This window comes from Rhipicephalus microplus, chromosome 2 (assembly GCF_043290135.1).
Source record: "Rhipicephalus microplus isolate Deutch F79 chromosome 2, USDA_Rmic, whole genome shotgun sequence".
Lineage (NCBI taxonomy): Eukaryota > Metazoa > Arthropoda > Arachnida > Ixodida > Ixodidae > Rhipicephalus > Rhipicephalus microplus.
Window position 1 is genome coordinate 249,900,361 of NC_134701.1, and position 18,840 is coordinate 249,919,200.

General features: G+C 42.8%; 1 protein-coding gene across 5 annotated transcripts in view; it reads left to right on the forward strand.

Moving 5' to 3' along the window:
* Positions 1-18,840, forward strand: part of LOC119170155 (uncharacterized) — a 60,479-nt gene that overhangs the window by 22,258 nt on the left and 19,381 nt on the right. For all 5 annotated transcript variants that reach the window (XM_075879202.1, XM_037421219.2, XM_037421220.2 and 2 more), the window contains 5 exons: positions 1,219-1,307; positions 10,688-10,894; positions 11,550-11,727; positions 14,309-14,499; positions 15,568-15,801. In XM_075879202.1, coding sequence (XP_075735317.1) covers positions 1,219-1,307; positions 10,688-10,894; positions 11,550-11,727; positions 14,309-14,499; positions 15,568-15,801 — 899 coding nt within the window. The remainder of the gene's footprint in view (positions 1-1,218; positions 1,308-10,687; positions 10,895-11,549; positions 11,728-14,308; positions 14,500-15,567; positions 15,802-18,840) is intronic.

Genomic DNA, 18,840 nt, shown 5'->3' on the forward strand with positions numbered 1-18,840 from the left:
GACTTCTTCACTGCAGTAGAGTAGTGGCAAAAGGGCAGCGTGTCACCTGCTCCTCGCTGCATCAGCACGTCATTATGCGACAATTTGCAAAATTTTTCTAGTAAAATAAAGAATTTAATAATAGACAATGTGATGAAATTTCCACTATTTTGGCTGGAAAACATGATTATTGAAACTTTCGAACCGAGCTGCAGTCGAAGAAAAGAAAGATAATAATAGTAATAATCATTGTGATCAACCGAAATGCACGCCTGCAAAAACTAAGACTTCTTCACTGCAGTAGAGTAGCGGCAAAAGGGCAGCGTGTCACCTGCTCCTCGCTGCATCAGCACGTCATTATGCGACAATTTGCAAATTTTTTCTAGTAAAATAAAGAATTTAATAATAGACAATGTGATGAAATTTCCACTATTTTGGCTGGAAAACATGATTATTGAAACTTTCGAACCGAGTTTCCGAAGTAGGTAAAGCAGGCAAGAACTTCGACAGCAGTGCAACTGTGCAAATTGCTGGAGCAACTGGCACTTGGAGGTTCGCATATATCGCCAATTCCCTCAGAATGTCTTTTATTAATTTGTTTATATTCTCAGAAAGAATAGGTAAATATTGATGTGCTGACGTCGCGAGATGAGACATGCGGCTCGCGCGTTGCCACTGTGTTGCAGTGAAGCACGTTTTGTTTTCCGCAGGCACACCATTCAGCTGCTCACAAAGCTTTTTTTTTAACAGTTTTATTTTTTTGTGCTGGAAGTATTAAGGCTGGGTACTTCAGCTGACACTCAGTAGAATCGCTATGGTATATTGCCTAGTGGCTCTTAAGGGCTCTCGTTTCCGCAGTATTGTGATGAAATCGGGATTGAGAATTGGTACACTGCACCCACAATCTGGCGATGCGCTCATTGGGCCATCTCACTGGTAATGCTGAAAACATGATAGTTCCCCCGAGATGGGCATCTGCAGTAGTAAGTGGTAAACAGAAATAGCTTTGCGTTTCAACGTTGAAGGAGGTGCTCTTTCGTGGCTCAGTGGCTAACGTCTCGCACTTACAAATAAGAGGTAGGATGTTCAGTTCCACGTGCCAGAGTCTTTTTCTGAATTATTTTTCTTTTTTTGTCTTGCGTTTTCATATACGAATAATGACGGTGATGCTGGCGGCAAAATTCAGCTGAGAGTGTCCATACAATTGCTATTGCAATAAAATGTGTGATATGCATGCAGATACACCAACAAGCACGTGAGACGTTCCTGTGTGTTCACTGCGAGCAGCTCTTCCTAAGCAAGGCTGGCCTGGAACGCCATGTGTTGAAGTTAGTGCATTTCTTCTTTTCTATTCTTTCCTTTTTTCCCTTCATTATACTTGCTTTGTTTCACTATACTTGCTATGCATTCATGATGTATATTCTTTGACTTATGTTTGCACACAGTCTATGCATGCTTCTATTGTATGCTGCAAAAATGTCTGGAAGGCCTAGTATAACTTACTGGAGCTTTGTGGGGATGTATTTATTTATTTATTTATTTATTTATTGATAGTAACCATATGACCAAGAAGCCACGTGTTTTTTTCAGCTGCAGAGTCACACTCATTGAAACAAACAAAAAAAGCAAAGGGGCAGAGTTTGACAAATTGAAAAGTATAGTAGTGTACATATTATGTTTCTGCATTAATATTTGGGCTAATAACCAAGAGGCTAACATTCAGTATGGTTTGAAAGTATGTGGGCTTGTCAGATTCTGAGAAAACAAGAATTATACACATGTCACACGGGCTCAAAAAATGGCATTAAATTCCTGATGCCTTAAGATATAAGGGTGTAATGTGGTTTTTCTTAATGCAATTATGCGATTTGTCACCTAATGCTTTCGCTAAAACTCACTCGACATAGAAATACGTACTCTCGAGGCCAAAGCTTACTCTGTCAAGTGCACATAAGACATTTGAAGGGACACTGAAGGCAAATAACAATTTCCATCAGAGTAAAAGATCAACGTTTGGGAACGCCTAAAGCATCAATATTATCAACAGCAATGCTGCACTTATCGAGAAATTGATGTTAGTGTACAGTACCACATGCTCCACAAGTGGGACATTTTTGAAATTATCCCAATGACATGAGAGCATCCGACTACAAATAATTGCTATTAATAAAAAAGACCCTTCCATGCAGTACAACACATGCTACTTGTCTGTTTCTGTTTGTGTAGAAAAAAAGAACTGAAGGGTTAAAATAGTTCTGTTTTTACGTAGTTAAGCTGAATATGTGGTGCCATCTATTGGGGCCCAGCTGAACCGGCACGCAGAATATTGTTCAATGGTCGTTGTTGCTGCTGTGACTCCTGTTACTTTCGCTCTGTTCCTGCTGGTGTCGGCGGCCGCACAGTAATAACAGGCAATGTTCAGCACGGCCACAGTGACATCAGAAAGACCGCTTTTCCGCAGTTGATTTTTAGTGCACTAATGTGATGCGAACCACTGAAATGTGATTTTATTTCAAAATAAGCATTTCCTTGATACAAATTAAGCTCTAGGAGGTTTCAGGACCGCTATTTCAACAATCAATATTGACTTGATATTTGCCTTTAGTGTCCCTTCAAAATAGCGTCTATCATGTCAGAAATTTCTTAAACAGGGCTTTTGATGAAAAGCATGCTATATTGTCTTGTTGTACCATACAGAAATTCACATCGAAATTGCAACTGTTTCTACATGACAGGTGCCATGTCAAATTCTAGGCTTCAGATTCAGCATGCAATGGCCGAAGTTGCTTTGGCCAGTTGACATTCTGTAAAGACAAGAACGAACTTAAGCTAATTGCAATATAATGGCTTATGTTTACATTTCACTCTTCTTGAAAACAGGTTAGAGTTGTTAAAATGCATGCTTATACTTTATTACTCTAAAATTGTTGATTTCAAAAGTCACTGTTATTGACATTGTCAGGTCAAATTCCATTAAATTTAGATGTGTGGCAGCTTGGCTAAACAAAATCATATCCATGTAAGTAAGTCTTAAATGCTGAATGTCATTCCTTGTGCCCAAGTGGCACAGGTGGAATACATTAACTCTAGAACATGTAGAATATGTAAATGTAAAATAGAATATATAGAAGTAGATAGGTAAAAGAATATGTAAAAGTAGAATATTTAAAAGTAGCACTTTCAATGCAGGACTTGTGTGACATTTTTCTTAGAAGATGCAAGAAAAAAAAAACATGCTAGTAAGGAGAAAAAGGTTTCAAATATTGGCAAAAGTAAATATGTTCTAATAGTGTGCGAATATTCAAACATTTAAGTATTTTGCTAAAGGTACGTGCACACTGGCAGAAAGCTTGCTGCGGCGGAGTCCTGCTTGTCAATACCTCTGCTCGACACGCAGCTCTCCACATTGGTGACGTCGCGAATGTAGTGAGGCAAAAGAGGACATGTTGAGGCGTGTACGACACGCATCCATCGGCTCGTGGCTTCTGTGGATAAATATTCTTGAGTTTGGAAGAAAGCAAAAAAAAATTATATACACTAAAACCTTGCTATAACGAAGTTTAAGGAAAGCCAGAATTATTTCGTTATATCGATTATAACAGTTTGTGGCAAGGTATGCTCAGATGGGCGCACACCTATAAAGCATGCAAAGAAGGAAACCGCTTTGCAGCTCAATGTACCGCTACGCGACCACGCGTGCGACGGAAAATGGACACAGTCGAATCTCATTAATTAGAACACACCTAATTCGAACTGCTGGTTAATTTGAACTCAGGCTGAGGTCCCGTCAAAGCTAGGCGAATTCCAATGGGTGAAAACGCCCTGTAATTCTACGGTTAAGTCGAACATACCGCGCTCCGAAAATGCTCTCAGCACCATGCCCAATTTCATGTCAGCACCTCTCAACGCTGCGCGTGAAGAAGGATTAGAAAAAAGAAAGAAAAGACTGTGGCGGATTGTTTGCTCTCTCTCAAATGCCGCTCTGGGACGCGCTCGTGCCCGCTTCTCCCTTTTCCGTCTCTGCACGTAGAGACCCTTCTCCTTTCAAAGCCGCACACGGAGAGAGTGGAAAAAAAAAAAAAAAGAAAGCTGTCGCAGAGAGTTGGCTCTCTCTCTAATGCAGATCTGCTTCTCTTCGCATGGAGACACTCCTCCTTTCTCGGTGCAGAAGGTAGCGGCGGAGATGCAATCATTGCCATCGTCTTTAGCATAGCCTTGCTCCATTTCATAGAGTTGCTCCATGGAGTGGCTCCATTTTCACAACGAGAATGGGAAAGGGCTGAGAAGAGGATTCCTACTAGTACATCAACAGGACCTGACGGTATCCCAATTGCGCTGACAAAGGAATTAGATCCCAAGTCTAAACAGACTAGAGGCAGTGAGCAAAACAATAATCGATGGTAAAGTCCCTGATGGATGGAAACTTAGCAGAATTAGCATGATCCATAAAGGAAACGGAGACAAAACTGACATAAACAACCATTGTCATATACCAGTGACATCAGTGGTTTACAGGCTGGTGATGCAGATTGTTAAGGACAGACTGCAGGCATGGATAGAGGATGAGGGGGTGCAAGGAGAACTGCAGAATGGGTTTCGAAAACAAAGGAGTTTGGAAGACAATCTGTTCTCACTGATGCAGTGCATCGAAATAGCAGAGAAGGAACACAGGCCCCTGCTACTAGCATTTTTGGATATCAAAGGAGCGTACAATAGCGCGGGCGGTTCAAGAGGTCTTGTGGGGAATACTGGACACACTAGGTGTGGAGGATGAAGTCGCTAAGCTCTTAAACGATATCTTAGAAAAGTAACAAGGTAGCTATAAAATGGAAAAAACAGGTATCCAAGCCCACAGAGATAAAACGGGGGCTTAGGCAGGGGTGTCCTCTGTCACCCTTATTATTCATAAGGTACCTAGAAGGATTAGAAGCCAAATTAGGGGTAGTAACTTGGCTTCAACCTCTCTTTCGTCAAACTAGGAAAACTCATTGAACAGGCACTACCAACATTGATGTACGTAGATGATATAGTGCTAATGGCCGACAACAAGGAATATTTGCTGATTTATGGAAATCTGCGGTAATGAGGGAGATAAGTTAGATTTCAGATTCAGTAAGAGAAAATCAGCAGTCATGATTTTTTATTATAATGAAGGTAGTGAGCTTATAATACTGGAGGTCACGCTAGAGATAACAGATAAATACAAATATCTGGGCGTATGGATAAGCAATGGGGCAGAGTACCTAAGGGAACACGAAATATACGTGACGACTAAAGGTAACAGGAATGCAGCGGTAATGAAAAACAGGGCACTGTGGAATTACAATAGGTGTGATGTTGTGAGAGGAATATGGAAAGGGATCATGGTTCTTGGTCTGATGTTCAGCAATGCAGTCTTGTGCATGAGATCAGAAGTTCAAGCAGGATTAGAAATTAAGCAACGTGGAATAGGTAGGCTTGCCTTAGGAGCTCACGGGAATACACCAATTCAGGGAGTACAAGGTGATATGGGATGGACATCATTTGAGGGCAGGGAAGCTAGCAGCAAGATAAAATTTGAGAAACGATTGAGAGAAGGGGGGGAGGAGGGTTGGGCAAGGAAGGTTTTCAGATACTTGTACATGAAGAATGTCGATACAAAATGGAGAAAGCGAACGAGAAAATTGACGGATAAATACTTAGAAAATAGCAGGGAGCCAAACCAAAAAAAGCTGTCAGTTAAGAAGAAGGTGAAGGAAGTGGAGACCGATATGTGGAGAATTGGCATGATTAAGAAGTCGGCACTAGAGATCTATCGAACTTTTAAGCAGGAAATTGTCAAGGAAAGAATCTATGATAATACTCGGGGTAGTTCTCTACTCTTTGAGGCCAGGGCGGGAGTATTGTGAACCAAGACATATCAGGCCAAACTCGAAGGTGTGGACACGCTATGCAGCGCGTGTGGATAGGAAAAGGAAACTGCCAAACACTTGGAAATGTTCTGTTAAGGGCTTCGCCCTATAGTTCAAGATGATGGTGCAGAGTTTTTCAAAGCACTGAGGTTTAGGGGCAGGGAGGGCAAAATATACTTTAAGCGGGTCGAATTAATTAGAAGGAGGTTATCTGATTGGTGGCTAAAATCAAAGCACGTGTGAAAATAAACCCTTCACTGCAAAGTACCAGTCCTCAATTTCACTATTTAAAGAAAAAAAAAAAAAGATAAATCTTGTTGTTGGTTCATGAAGAATTGCGACTAGGGGGCGTTAGCCACTGCCCAATCTAAAGGGTACAGCCATATCAATCCATTCATCCATGCACGTTGTTTGCACGTTTCCGACAGTTTCGTTGGGTGTGTTCGTCCTCTTTTTTTTTTTTTTTATTCTAGCGGCACTCTCACACCAACAAATGCTTCTGTATGCCCTGTCATGGCGCGAAAACAAAGTCATTGCTTTGTCCCAAGGTGCACTACAGGCTACAAGTCAGGTTGTTCAGCGTTACAAAAAGCGAAGCTTTGCGCAGCGGCAGAGAGCGATCCCACGCGCTGACAAGCTGCTTCAAGAAAACGTGGCTGTGCGCGAGCAGCACTTCGATGAGAGGTACATCTCCCGGCACTTTGGGCTCCCTGTAGATGGCAAAATTGTCCACTTTAAATGGGGTAGGCCCATATGTGTGCTTCTCGTTCAGGGGGGAGGGGGGGGGGATGTTCATTGCAGGGCACCCCCTCCCTATTAACTCAGTGTATAAGGCAGATTTTGCCCCCCCCCCCCCCCCACCCCGTTTAGATGACTATAAGAGTGCCCTGCCACCTAGTCTATGTATAGAGCAGATTTAGCGCCCCCCTCCCAGGTGACAAGGGGGGGGGGGGCGCCCGCCACCCTTTCCCCCCCCCTCGTGGGGACGCCTATAAATAGGCCTCCCAAAGAGCTTCACAGTGAGAGCTTGAAAGAGCCTAATTGTTTCCTGATAGAAAAAAAAAGATGCCACACTGAGCTGCGCACAACATGGTCCGAGCCTCACCAATCAAATGAACAAGTTTTTTCTGCTCACCGATTTGCGTATTTACCCAAAGGCACTCCTCAAGGAGCGAGCATCTCTCCTTGAAAAGAAGAAGTGCCTGAAGCTCAGGCGCGTAACCTAGGCTCCCAGCGCAAGGGTAATGTTCTGTGGGGCGCTTGTGAAATATAAAACTTTTCTTTGGGGGGTATAAAAGAAGATGCACGAACAATTATTAAGAATGCATTGCTGTAAACAGATAGTGAGTCACTACTCGGAAATGCGCTGCATGACCAGTGTGCAGAAAATAAATCATCCAGGCACCGTTCGTTGTTCTCATCTTTGAGTTTGACATTACGAATGATGGGGCTTTTTTTACAGATTAGTGCCTGAGGATAGGATAGTTCGCCGTGGAAGGCATTGTAAGCAATGGCTCACAATTTAGTTCATCGTTCCTCTCTTCTACCACTTCACATTGATAAAATGCTTCAGTGCCGTCACGCGCTCACTTTCGGCACCCTGTTGATATTTCTGTTCAGTCACGCACCCACGTAGACATCCTGTAATTCCAGAAGCTAATTAACATATTTTTTCGCTAATAAACATATTAACCATTTGAAACCATGCATGAGCAACAAAATATATTTCAAATGCTTCACATTGCTTGCGTGCGTGTTTGATTCCCATCTCTGCGCAGCGCAACGCCGGCTTGGGTGACACGCAAATGCCGTTGCCGTCGTAAGTGAGAGGGAAATGGCTTTGCACCGTGGCTGCGCATCTCGGTCGTGTGACCCGCTGAGCGCTTCTTCAATCCTCTCCGCTGGCTGTGGGAGAAGGACGGCTCTCTCGGCCGCGCATGGCGTGGCTGTGAGGTCGGCACGGGAGTTTTGAAAGAGCCACGCTGATTGAGCTTCAAACTCCACAGAAAACGATATACCTAACACACTACAGTGGTTTACTTTTTTTGATAGACTAATTTATTTCAATATGTCCATTTACCGGTCAATTTTAATTTGTTCTCAATGGAGTTTTTAAAGGGAACTTAATTTACTTCGTTTTTATCTATTATTTCATGATATATTATTACGTTGTACTGAGGTTTTAGTGTAATTAATTAATGGAAAGAGGTGACGCAGGTAAGGAGACAACAAGCTTGTGAGGAGAAAAAGCAAGTGCTCATTGGTGGTTTGCTTGCACGGCAGCCGGTGGTTGCGGCCAAAATAGCTCACGGAGCGATATGGTCGGTGGCAGAAATTCACTGATGCTCCATGGAAGAAAGAGAAAAGCAGCACTTGCGAGCAGTGAGCAGCGTGAGAGAGAGTGCCGCGCCGCCAGTGTGTTCGTACCTTAAAGGGGCTTTGTGATGCTTTGTCATCTGCATTCTACATCGCCTTAATTCGTACAGCGCCAAAGGCTGAAAATGATCAAAAAAGAATGATCAAAATCGGTACACAGTAATGGAAGCTATGAGCCTTAAAACTTTAAAACCCCAACAGATGACGAGAAAACACGTTCAATTTTGCATTTCACCCTCCCGCCTTTGAATGTCACTTCCAATCACTGCACGCATCTCACTGAGACGTACCAGATGATTCGCCTCATGGTGGCTAATTATGCAGCACTCCTGGCGTCACTTTCCAATTTTATCACTCTTTAAGGTTTAAAGACTAACATTTTTTCATATCTGGTGCAGTCTAAAAAGTGCTTTTGTAATTTTTAGTGGCCAATGGTGTGGCCTATCTGAGACCGTATGAATATTATGCTCAATTTGTCACGTCGGACCATACAACCTATGTCGTTACTTTCGATCACAAGAATAGCCGGTGGTTGTCGCTCTAATCTTAAAACAGTGCGATTTCTCTGTAGAAGTAAAATTACAACAGCTTTGTTTTTGGCATTGTCATTCGCACACTGACATGGGTGCATACCATAGTTCAAAAAGAAGTGTTGAAAACAATATGCTTAACTTGTGTTGCGGGACCCCTTTTGATAGTGTTTGCTATTGGACTCGATTCGCACTGGAATTTGACTGTTAAAAGTATTTCTACTTTCTGAAAATGAATACAGTCAACATCTTGACGCCTTCAGGACCACGAAATCATTCGAAAAATTGGGCACTCCAAAAAAAGCGAGTTCATGCTTTATTATTCTGTTTAGTGGTAAAATCGTCACAGCGATGTCAGAAATAGCTTTAATGCTTGCCAGTACACCTGTCAGGCATTTTGGTGCACGTAGGGCTTTCATGAATGCATGCAATACCTGCTGTGAGCCCCATTTATCTACGTGCCAGTTGCAAACTGCAAGTTAGCATCTCGTGATGAGCATTACTGATACTAGCGAAGCACAGGATAGATCACAGCTCTTTCGCATGGATCATTTTGAAAGGATGATGCAATGCACAAGGACTGCGGCAGAAGAGTGGACCACTTGTCTGGCTTTCCCCGATGCCTGTGCGCATTTAAACAATGCGTGCGCATGACCAAATGTCATCCAATATGCATCATTTGCTGTCCCGTGAAGCCAATCGTTTCTAGTCGCGCGCAGCACATCGTCAACTAGGCTGATGCCCTAACTGCGGTGTCGCTTGCTGTACCGTATGCACGCATTTGTCACGAACGTGTTATTGATGCCCACATGTTCCTGACCGCACATGGGTGCGGCGATAGCGAGCTGCTTAACCACTTGTCTGTGGTACACACTTAGCGGTCTTGCACGTAGAGGCAGCATGAACCGTGGCACGCACATTTTGGTTATCTCCTATTAAATGCGTGCTACTGCGTGCAGGCGACATGCACGACTTGACACTTAGATAAAAATACTTGTCATAAGAGTTGTTGCGGATTAAGCTGTTATGGAGTGTTTGCTGTTTGCCGCCATCATGCCTCCGTACATTTCCGGCACTTTTGCTTGAACTGTTTTTATGTCTCATATTCGCGGCAACAAAATTTTCGCGAAAACGAAATTTTTCGGTTTCTCCGGTGATTTCGTTATTGCGGGTTTCGACTGTACTTCTCTGGATGCCATACCGGCAAGTCGGCTTATCAGGGAAGCTACTACCACACTACCATGGCCCCTACAAAGTGTTACGACAACTCAGTGACGTGAACTACGAGATCACACCTTTAAAGAATGCCTCTTCGACCCCCTCACTCCAGTCGGACGTTGTCCACGTTTCTAGACTCAAACCGTATTACCCTGCTAGTTCGTAGCCGCTGTACCAAGCGCCGTGACGGCACTTCTGCCGTGGGGGAGTGATGTTATGGTGCACCACCGACAGAAGCAAGCGTAGCACTCTGCGAAAAGGGCGAAGACGCCTGTGCATTAGACGCTTACGCTAGAGGCAGTTCAGTCATCCTGTTCGGCTGCCGATTCTCTGTGGACGCTACAATACAAACCTAGATCTCGCCCCGTCACAATATGATAAGCATAAGTGGCCCACCAACCTCGAGTGAGTGCTGTTAGTTTTTATTGCCATATGAGTGCTGATGAAGTAGATACATAAGGAGATACATAATACTGCAAAACAGCTGCAAAATAAGGTAGTTTTTGCCGGGTCACCTAATCAAGTCCTTCATGCAGAGGGCAAACTTTTTTTAAACAAGTTTAGACAAATGTAGAAAGCAGTGCACTATATGCCGACAGTGTTTTCAGTATTATCGATGGCCTTGACATTTGCGCAGCGTTAGGTAATGTTTCGTATTACAGTCGGAAACATCTTTTTTTTGCCCTCATATAGGTATCACAAGAATGTGTCAGCCGTGTCGACTGGTGAGAGAGTTAATGAAGCTGATGGTATGGATCCAGAAACGGCTCCAGAAAAAGCTGCCATTCTAAGCTCTATTCCACTTGAGCTGTCCTGTGACCAGTGCACCTTTGGCTGCTCACAGGCCTCTGAATTGGCACAGCACGTTGCATCAAACCACCCGAGTGTACCAATATTCAGGTATGTGTCCATTAAAGGAAAAGAAGGATTACTCCCGACTTATGTGATTTTATAAACATTGTTATTGCCTTATTAAGCATTGTCTACAAACATTTCACTTTCAGAGGCCTTTGCAGTGCATGAATACTAGTGCTGTTTGCAATATTCTCACAGTGCATTAAAGTTGCATATTCGCTTAGCCACTCTTTCAGGGCGGGTGAGCTATACAGAATCGAAGCATCAAAAACAATTAGGGAGCAGCAATGTTTTTGTTAGTCAAGCTATGCCGGAATGTTGAAGGTAAATTTTCACTCATTTTGACTCTAAAATTAATAAGACGCAGGGATCTGAAAAAAAAAAAATGTCTTCTAAGCAGCCTCGATTTTCGGATTGGTTACTCGTACTATTTAGTGTGCGTGGCCAGCACGATGTTGCAGTGTTTTACAAGCTGTCAGCTGAAGCTTAGCTGAATACCGATTTCTCACAAATGTCATGTCCCGCAAAATTTAAAGTGTGACGGCACAACACAAGATTTTTTACAGTAGCTAAGTGCAGTTTCTTTCTAAAGTCATCTTGGCACAAAATTCAGGGGTTCAGTCTTTCTCGTAGGCCAATGACGCAGCGCAAAGCTTTCTACAGTAAAGTGGTGGAAATGGCTACTTCCGTCTTGTTGCAGGTGTAAAAAGTGCGAGCAGCCATTTCTCAAGGAGGCAGTGTGTGAGGAACACATGCAGCTTAAGCATCAGATGATTCATGTGGAGCCCACTTCGGACGGCAACTATGTGTGTCATATCTGCGACCGTGAACTGAAGACGTTCAGCGGCTACTGGGGACATCTCAGAGGCCACACAAAGGCTTGTTTTCGTTCCATCGCCGCCTGGGTTTAGAGTGGACTGTACCGGCAGCAAGTCTACATGCCGGCGCCTCTGCCATTGTTACCTTGAAATTTTGTTACGCCAAATTCTATAAGCGGTCCAGATGAGAATGAGAGCTACCAAACTTACCTACTAGTTACAGTGCACCTCTAGATGACAATTTAAGATTATTAGTCAGACCAGCATAATCTACTTCAAAAAAATGTAAACTCTGTCATGCTTGGCATCGTTAGGGTGGCTTGATGGGCAAGTTTGCACATAGTTCTGTTGGCATTCCTTTTACCAAGAACTTCGTTTGTGCTTGCACATTAGTTATATGTGGTAAGGAGAAAAGCCAGCATTTTTCTGACAGCACAGTTGTTGCTGGAATGTGGGATTTTTGAATGCAAGCAATGAACAAGGGCTTAATACCACCAAATGTGTTAAATTTAATACTTGGCACATAAAGTTTAGTACTTCTGGTTTTGAGAGATGAGTCCAGTGTAGTTATGTCCCTTGGCATGATAAATTTGCTTCGCTCAAATGAGGCCGTATGTGGCTGTTTATTTAGGCACGTGCAACTAGTGAATTTTAGGTTCAAAGTGAATCTAAAGCGAATAGCGATCTTTGTTGAATAATTTCAAATCAAATTCAAATAGTATATATCTTGCATATTGTAAAGCAAAGTGAGCATATTTGTCATCACCTAACCTACAAAATATTTTACAAAGATTGAAACAAGGCCTGTACAAATGCCTTTTTTGTTGCATCAAGGAAAGTTGAAACAACTTCGAATAGTAGCAGAATTTGGCTTTCGGTAGAGTGCAAGTTATAACTTGTATAATATGTATGTTTTTAAAATTTCCTATTATAATGAAGGTAGTGGGACATGCGGCTTGACCAAGAGAGAAGAGAAAGACGTTGACGGGCAATAGCCTTTGAGGAGTTGAATAAAGGTTCAAAAAGATTCAGATCGTAGAGCCAATTCATACTCCTATTTTCTAAATTGCATTTAAATTCCTAATTACTTCCTAAATTACTCAGCTCAGAGTTACTACCCATGTTTTTACTCGTGTATTGGTAGTACGTATGTGAAATTTTGTTACATTACTACTTCTTTCAGCTCTAACTAGATGACATTCAATCTTAATGATTAAGAATTTTTTTTTATAGCTCTTGGCTGACCCCCCCAGCGTGGGTGTGTGCCACTGTCCAAGGTTCTACTCTACTCTACTGTACTCTACACTACCCACCTTGCTAGTTAGACTTTGTGGTTGTAAAACCGGTGTCCAGTTATCGCGACTCCTGCCTTTAACGCACCCTTGTTTGAATTGGTAAAGGTGCTGGGAATGCATGGTCTTGATCCTGGAACTGTGTAGTCGGACACTACCGCGACCTGTCACGATTGCTGATGTGGGATCATCTCTGGGCACTCCCGATGCCGCACCTGTTGGGCCTGTTTCTGCCCTGGCACACACTGTCAGCGTCACTCTTTTATGTTCAGTGGTACAGATGAACACGACGTAGAAGACTGGCTTGCCGAGTATGAGCAGGTGGCCGCTTGCAGTAAGTGGGATGCCGCGACAAGCTAACTAACTTGAACTTCTACTTGACGAACGTTGCAAAGCTCTGGTACAGAAATACAAAAATTCAACACACCCTCGTTTGACAATTATACCTACAGCATATAAGTCGGTGTAACTAGCCTTTAAACTTAAAAAAATAATTGATGTGAAGGTAATATGCTCATTTAACATTGAAGTGGAGCTTCACTGCAGTGGGAATTTTTTTTAATATGTTTTCATGGTTTAGCATGACATAACTGCAGTGAAACCACTCTACAGGGGGATTACATGCAAACTTTTATACATCTAAATGAACGCTTTCATAGCTTAGCATTGCTGCACAGCAGTGAAACCATCTCTACAGGTTGTCACAGGCAGATAAATACCCCTGTCGCACGGCAACCGCCAAGCTCCGTTTACATCCATCAGCATTCGAATTCCTAATGCAGCTTTACGGGAATGGTGTTGCAGCCATACCACACAGCTACACAACGAGCTTATAGGGCTTATAGCTGCGCTTGTCGAAGCATCTAGTCTTTCACATATGTAGTCGCCTTCAAATGGCTTCGGGCAGTCGAAATACAGAGAACGCCTGTGTGCTTAGAGTGAAATTTAAGTTGAAATAACCCAAGTCGTATAAATGAATCCAAAGATTCCTCTGTGGTTGGGCCTCAAATTCATGTCAAATGGCGGCAGCTGAATTTAACCCAATGCACGAGTCTATGTCTGTGTAATCTTTCATCACATGTTGTTTACCTGTGGATTGCCACACCGATATATTCTGTGGAGGGTTTCAATAAACGCCACTTGTCAGTGTCAGCACTGTCCTTTTGTTTCTTTCCTTCGTGCATACGTTTAAGTTTAGCTGCTATCATTCCACATGCAAGATCATCAACTAGCCCATATACAAACCACTCAAATTGATATTGTGGTTATGGCACATAAAACTCCAGCAATTATACATTATTACGTTTACCACCACTTCACAAGCCTCACTTCGTCCCCTCCTTCTCCAGGCCAAACCGTTTCTGTGTGATCAATGTGGTCACCGTTACACCAGCCGGGGCAGTCTGACCAAGCACAAGCGCACCCACGACTTTGCCAATGCCACCAAGTGTCCGCACTGCTCGAAGGAATTTGCGACCCTTGATTATATGCGCAATCACGAGCGACTGGTTCACACGCGCAACTTCAAGTTTTCTTGCCGGTAAGTTGTTATGCATAGAACTTCTAGCAGGTAATTAGCTTTAGATACACAGTTGAGATTCATGGCTGGAAAATCGCGACTTTTATTCAAACTTGGAAAAAAAAGAGAATTTCCTACTTCTGTGCAGAGTCATTCTGTAACACCTATGAACCTATACAAACTCGCCTATCTTACTTTTGGTCCTTTTGTCTTTACCGTTGTTATTATTTAAAGTCACCCCTAAACTAAGTTGAGATAGATAAGTAGATGACTTTTCAGGGCTAATCGCATTCTTTATGCAAGGCAGACCAGTTTTAACTACCAGATGAAGGAAAGAATCCAGAAATCGAAGATGATTAGAAAAGGCTTGCTTCATATCTATTTGTTGTGGGTGCCTTACTTTGTGTTCATTTTCTAAATTACGACCTTACTTGTGGGGTGCGATAAATAAATAGGCGAAATTTTCCACAAATACATAGAAAGAAAAAGAAAACGAGGCGGTCGCAAATCGGGATTCTCACGCCAGAAACGAATGGTAAGCTTTGAGTACTAGTAATTGGGACTTTCCTTAACAATAAAACCACAAGTTTAACACAAAGCAAGATTATTTGCAGACACAAACGCAACTAGCAAATAGTGTCCCACAGGTCTTCGTGCGCAGACCCTTGACGTAATCAAGATATCCCGGACTTCACAAATTAATGCGGACATCGTATAAACGATGCTTCCTTAGACAAAGAAGTAGGAAAATTCTGTGTGGCACTATAATCTTTCAAACCTTTCACATCGGCTAATTGTTGCCAAGATGCAGCTCTTGGAGGCCTATCTGGGAAATTTCTTATTCAATTGCATACCTCTCAATTTTTTTACGGTCAGGCTTGCCGAACAACCTTTACCAATGTTGAAGGCAGGAATACTGAAAAGAAATGAAGTATTCAGGATTCAGGCATGGTTCTTGCATAATGAAAATCAGACTTCAGAAGTACAGTTATGCATTGCACACAATACACCTTATATCCTGTTCTTGTAACGACACACGAGTCTTTAGCGAATCCTGATGTCGTGCTGGCTACTTTTCTTTTTTTGCAGACTGTGCGGCCACAAGTTCCCGAATGAGCGCAAGCAACAGACCCACATGGCTGTGGTGCACGAGCAGGAACTGACACGCGAGGAGCTGAATGCCATGACGCGCGTGCGGCACATGAACTGCCCCGACTGTTCCTTTGCCACCTACAGTGTCCTGCAGTTCCGTCAGCACCGAGCAACACACACGGGCCGCTACCCTTTCTCCTGCACAGTGTGCGACCGGGCTTTCGCTTTCCGGTGAGAATTGGCATTTTTTGAATACTACATGGCATTTATTTATTTATAAAAGCTGTCAGCCCTCACTTGGAGGCAAGGTACAACAATTTACATACATAAGCCAGACGGATGCACTGTTATATAGCTTACATTAGTGACAGATACACAATAATAGGAATATATAAAAGCTGTGTGACAACTAAATCAGACACAGCTGAATTTATATGGCTGTAAGTTAAGTCTTCGTAAATCATTATGGCAAATCATATAAATGTGCATCAAGTGCATAAATTTATTAATGTTATTTGTATTTACAGTAACATCTCTGTAGAACGAACACCACTTTAACAAACTTTTCAGATGAACAAACTTTTAAAAAATTCCGCGCCGACTGCTGATAGTTTCAATGTAAAATTATTTCGCTATTGCGTACTTCAGGATACCAAACTTTTCAGAATAACGAGCACTAATTTAGTTTCACGTTATATTAACAACGCCTCAGTACTATGAACACATGTTCTTAAATTCGTCGCGACCACCAGAACGATATCCAAGCAGACGACACAACGAACGCCTTGCTTCTCGAAAGATCTGCGACCGTGTGGAGGGAAAAAAAAAAAAAACTAAAGGACGACTTTCTTTTCTTTCTTTTTATTGAAATTCCAACACTGCAGGTTTAGAAGCGTAGAGGCGAGGGGTGAGGGCAACACAGGAGGGCAAAGTCAGCGAGCCAGAGGTACAAGAGGGCAGAGTGGGGGTTGCAGAGCAGGAAGCATGGGCGCGGGAAACCCGAGACAGCGAGAGAGCAGAAAACAGAACACGAGGAATTTTCTTTTTAGCTCTTTTATTTTTTTTTTTGGAAGAGGCGATGACAGCCGCTACGCTTCGGGTCTTTCTCATCTTTGTCGCTTATACATATGATCTGAAGGCCAAAGGAGTATAGGTGTTCTCTGAGGAGGCCTCGTCAGTTGTGTTCATCTTTTCGGTGATTGCTTATAGCGTCTGCAAAACAAGTTGGCATTCGCAGTGCGGTGCTGCTACAATGAGTTCATCTCTGCTTGCGACGAAGAAGCGGAAGCAGTTTTCGAAAAGGAGAAAGTAGAGAATGTGCATGAGCTGAAAGCCTTCGCGCTGCAAAGTTTGTGCTGCACGCGTAAAAAAAAACAGAAATCGGAGACTTCTTTAATGAAAGGTGTATTTTTTGGTGCTCACATGCGCATTTATCTTTATCGTGAAAAATGATACGAAAAAGGAACCACTGTTGTAAAGGTGTCGTTTTGATTGGTGGAAAATAAGTATTTATGATTATTTTTGTGGGCTTTCACTATAACGACCTTTCAAAATAATTAACAAATTGCCACGGTCCCCTGAAGTACGTTACAGCACTGAGATTTTACTGTACTACATCACCCGGCAACTAATTCTAGGCCTCAATTATATCGGGCAAGCTTCACTACCATTGCAGTCAAACCTGTTTGTGACAAACTAGAAAGTGTCGTGAAAAGTGGTAGTTATATCAGTAGTTTATTTCATGTGTACTTGCCTTTAAAATTATGCTCTTAGCGATCAGCTGTTTTTTTTCTTTTTCTGCGCATTTTTATTCAACAGCTCTAACAACCCCTCTGGTGACCAGTCAGGTCTTTTCGCGTCATGATGTGACACCGCACGCTTACGGATTAAATAACAACCTTTGTGGTTCTCTAGATGGAGCCAATTATCTCTAGCTAGTTCTATGCTGCGCGTCTCCTACTTGGTTCACGGCGTCATCACTAAGTTTGTTGCTTTGTGTCGTATGCACTTGTTTGTGCGTCCTTCGAGCCTGCTCAACTCTGGATCGTGCGAGAGTGCAGGGGAAAACCTCAGCTTGTTCAATGCAGCAAGGACAAGCATTTTGCAAGCCTTGCGTGCTTGGGTTGTCATCTAATAAAACATGCAGTGTACACAGTGTGTATCGACGTTTTTCTATGCCGCACAACTTAACAACGCCAAGCTATCGTATTTACTAGCATAATCCTCGCACTCTCATCCTTTCCTCTCCCCCCCCCCTCATTGTCCAACAAACCCATATTTTTGGTTGTTTTTTTCTCCACGAGTAATTATCGTGCCTTCAAAAATTGCAGCAATAATGTTGTCTGCTTCTTTTAACCACTGGTGATGATAGCGCACAACAGCCTGGAACCATCTATTAAGTGTCATGCATACTGTCAAAGCATGGAGCCTTAATTCACTCCAGTCTAAAATGGCAAGCCATAATGGCAAATTGAAAGCCAAGTCAAAATGGCAAGTACACGTCGCGGCATGCTAGTTAGTGTAGCGTACATTGTTGTGTGTTCTTTGGTTACGCTATTGGGCGATACAGAAGCTACACAGGTGCTTTCAAGTTGAAAGAGGTTGATCATGCGCGAAATAGCAGCAACAGGGACGCTGGCGGGCGCTTCGGAGTCAACGAGTTTTTCGATGGCTACTGGTGACGGCAGCACGAGCAACTAAAAGCCCCTTGGACGCATCGGGCCTTCCGTGTGGTTAAGACTGGGATGAATGGTAAAACTCAGTTTCGTCAGAAGGCAACTGCGGGTGATTCCATGTTAAATGGCCATCAGTCAAAGGTTGAAGGCTACCTATGATGTCCACAGGTTGATGTGGCACTTCTTGATTACGTCAAGAGTCTGCGCACGAAGACCCATGGGACACTATTTGCTAGTTGCTTTTGTGCCTGCAAATGATCTTGCTTTGTGTTCAACTTGTGGTTTTATTGTTAAGGTAAGTCCCGATTACTAGTACTCAAAGCTTACCATAAGTTTCTGGCGTGAGAATCCCGATTTGCAGCCGCTTCATTTTCTTTTTATTTCTATGTATTTGTGGAAAATTTCGCCCGTTTAATTTTTGCACCCCTCAACTTTTTATCTGTTTTTCACGACAAGAAATGCAAAGAATATTCGAGTAAATATGGTACTTTCGTTTCTACAAGGTTGCGCTCTATAGTGGTCTTGCACAACGTGGTGGTGGCAAACTTGCAAGTGACAGCATGGCGCACTTGTGCTGCTGTCAATCTGCACAGTT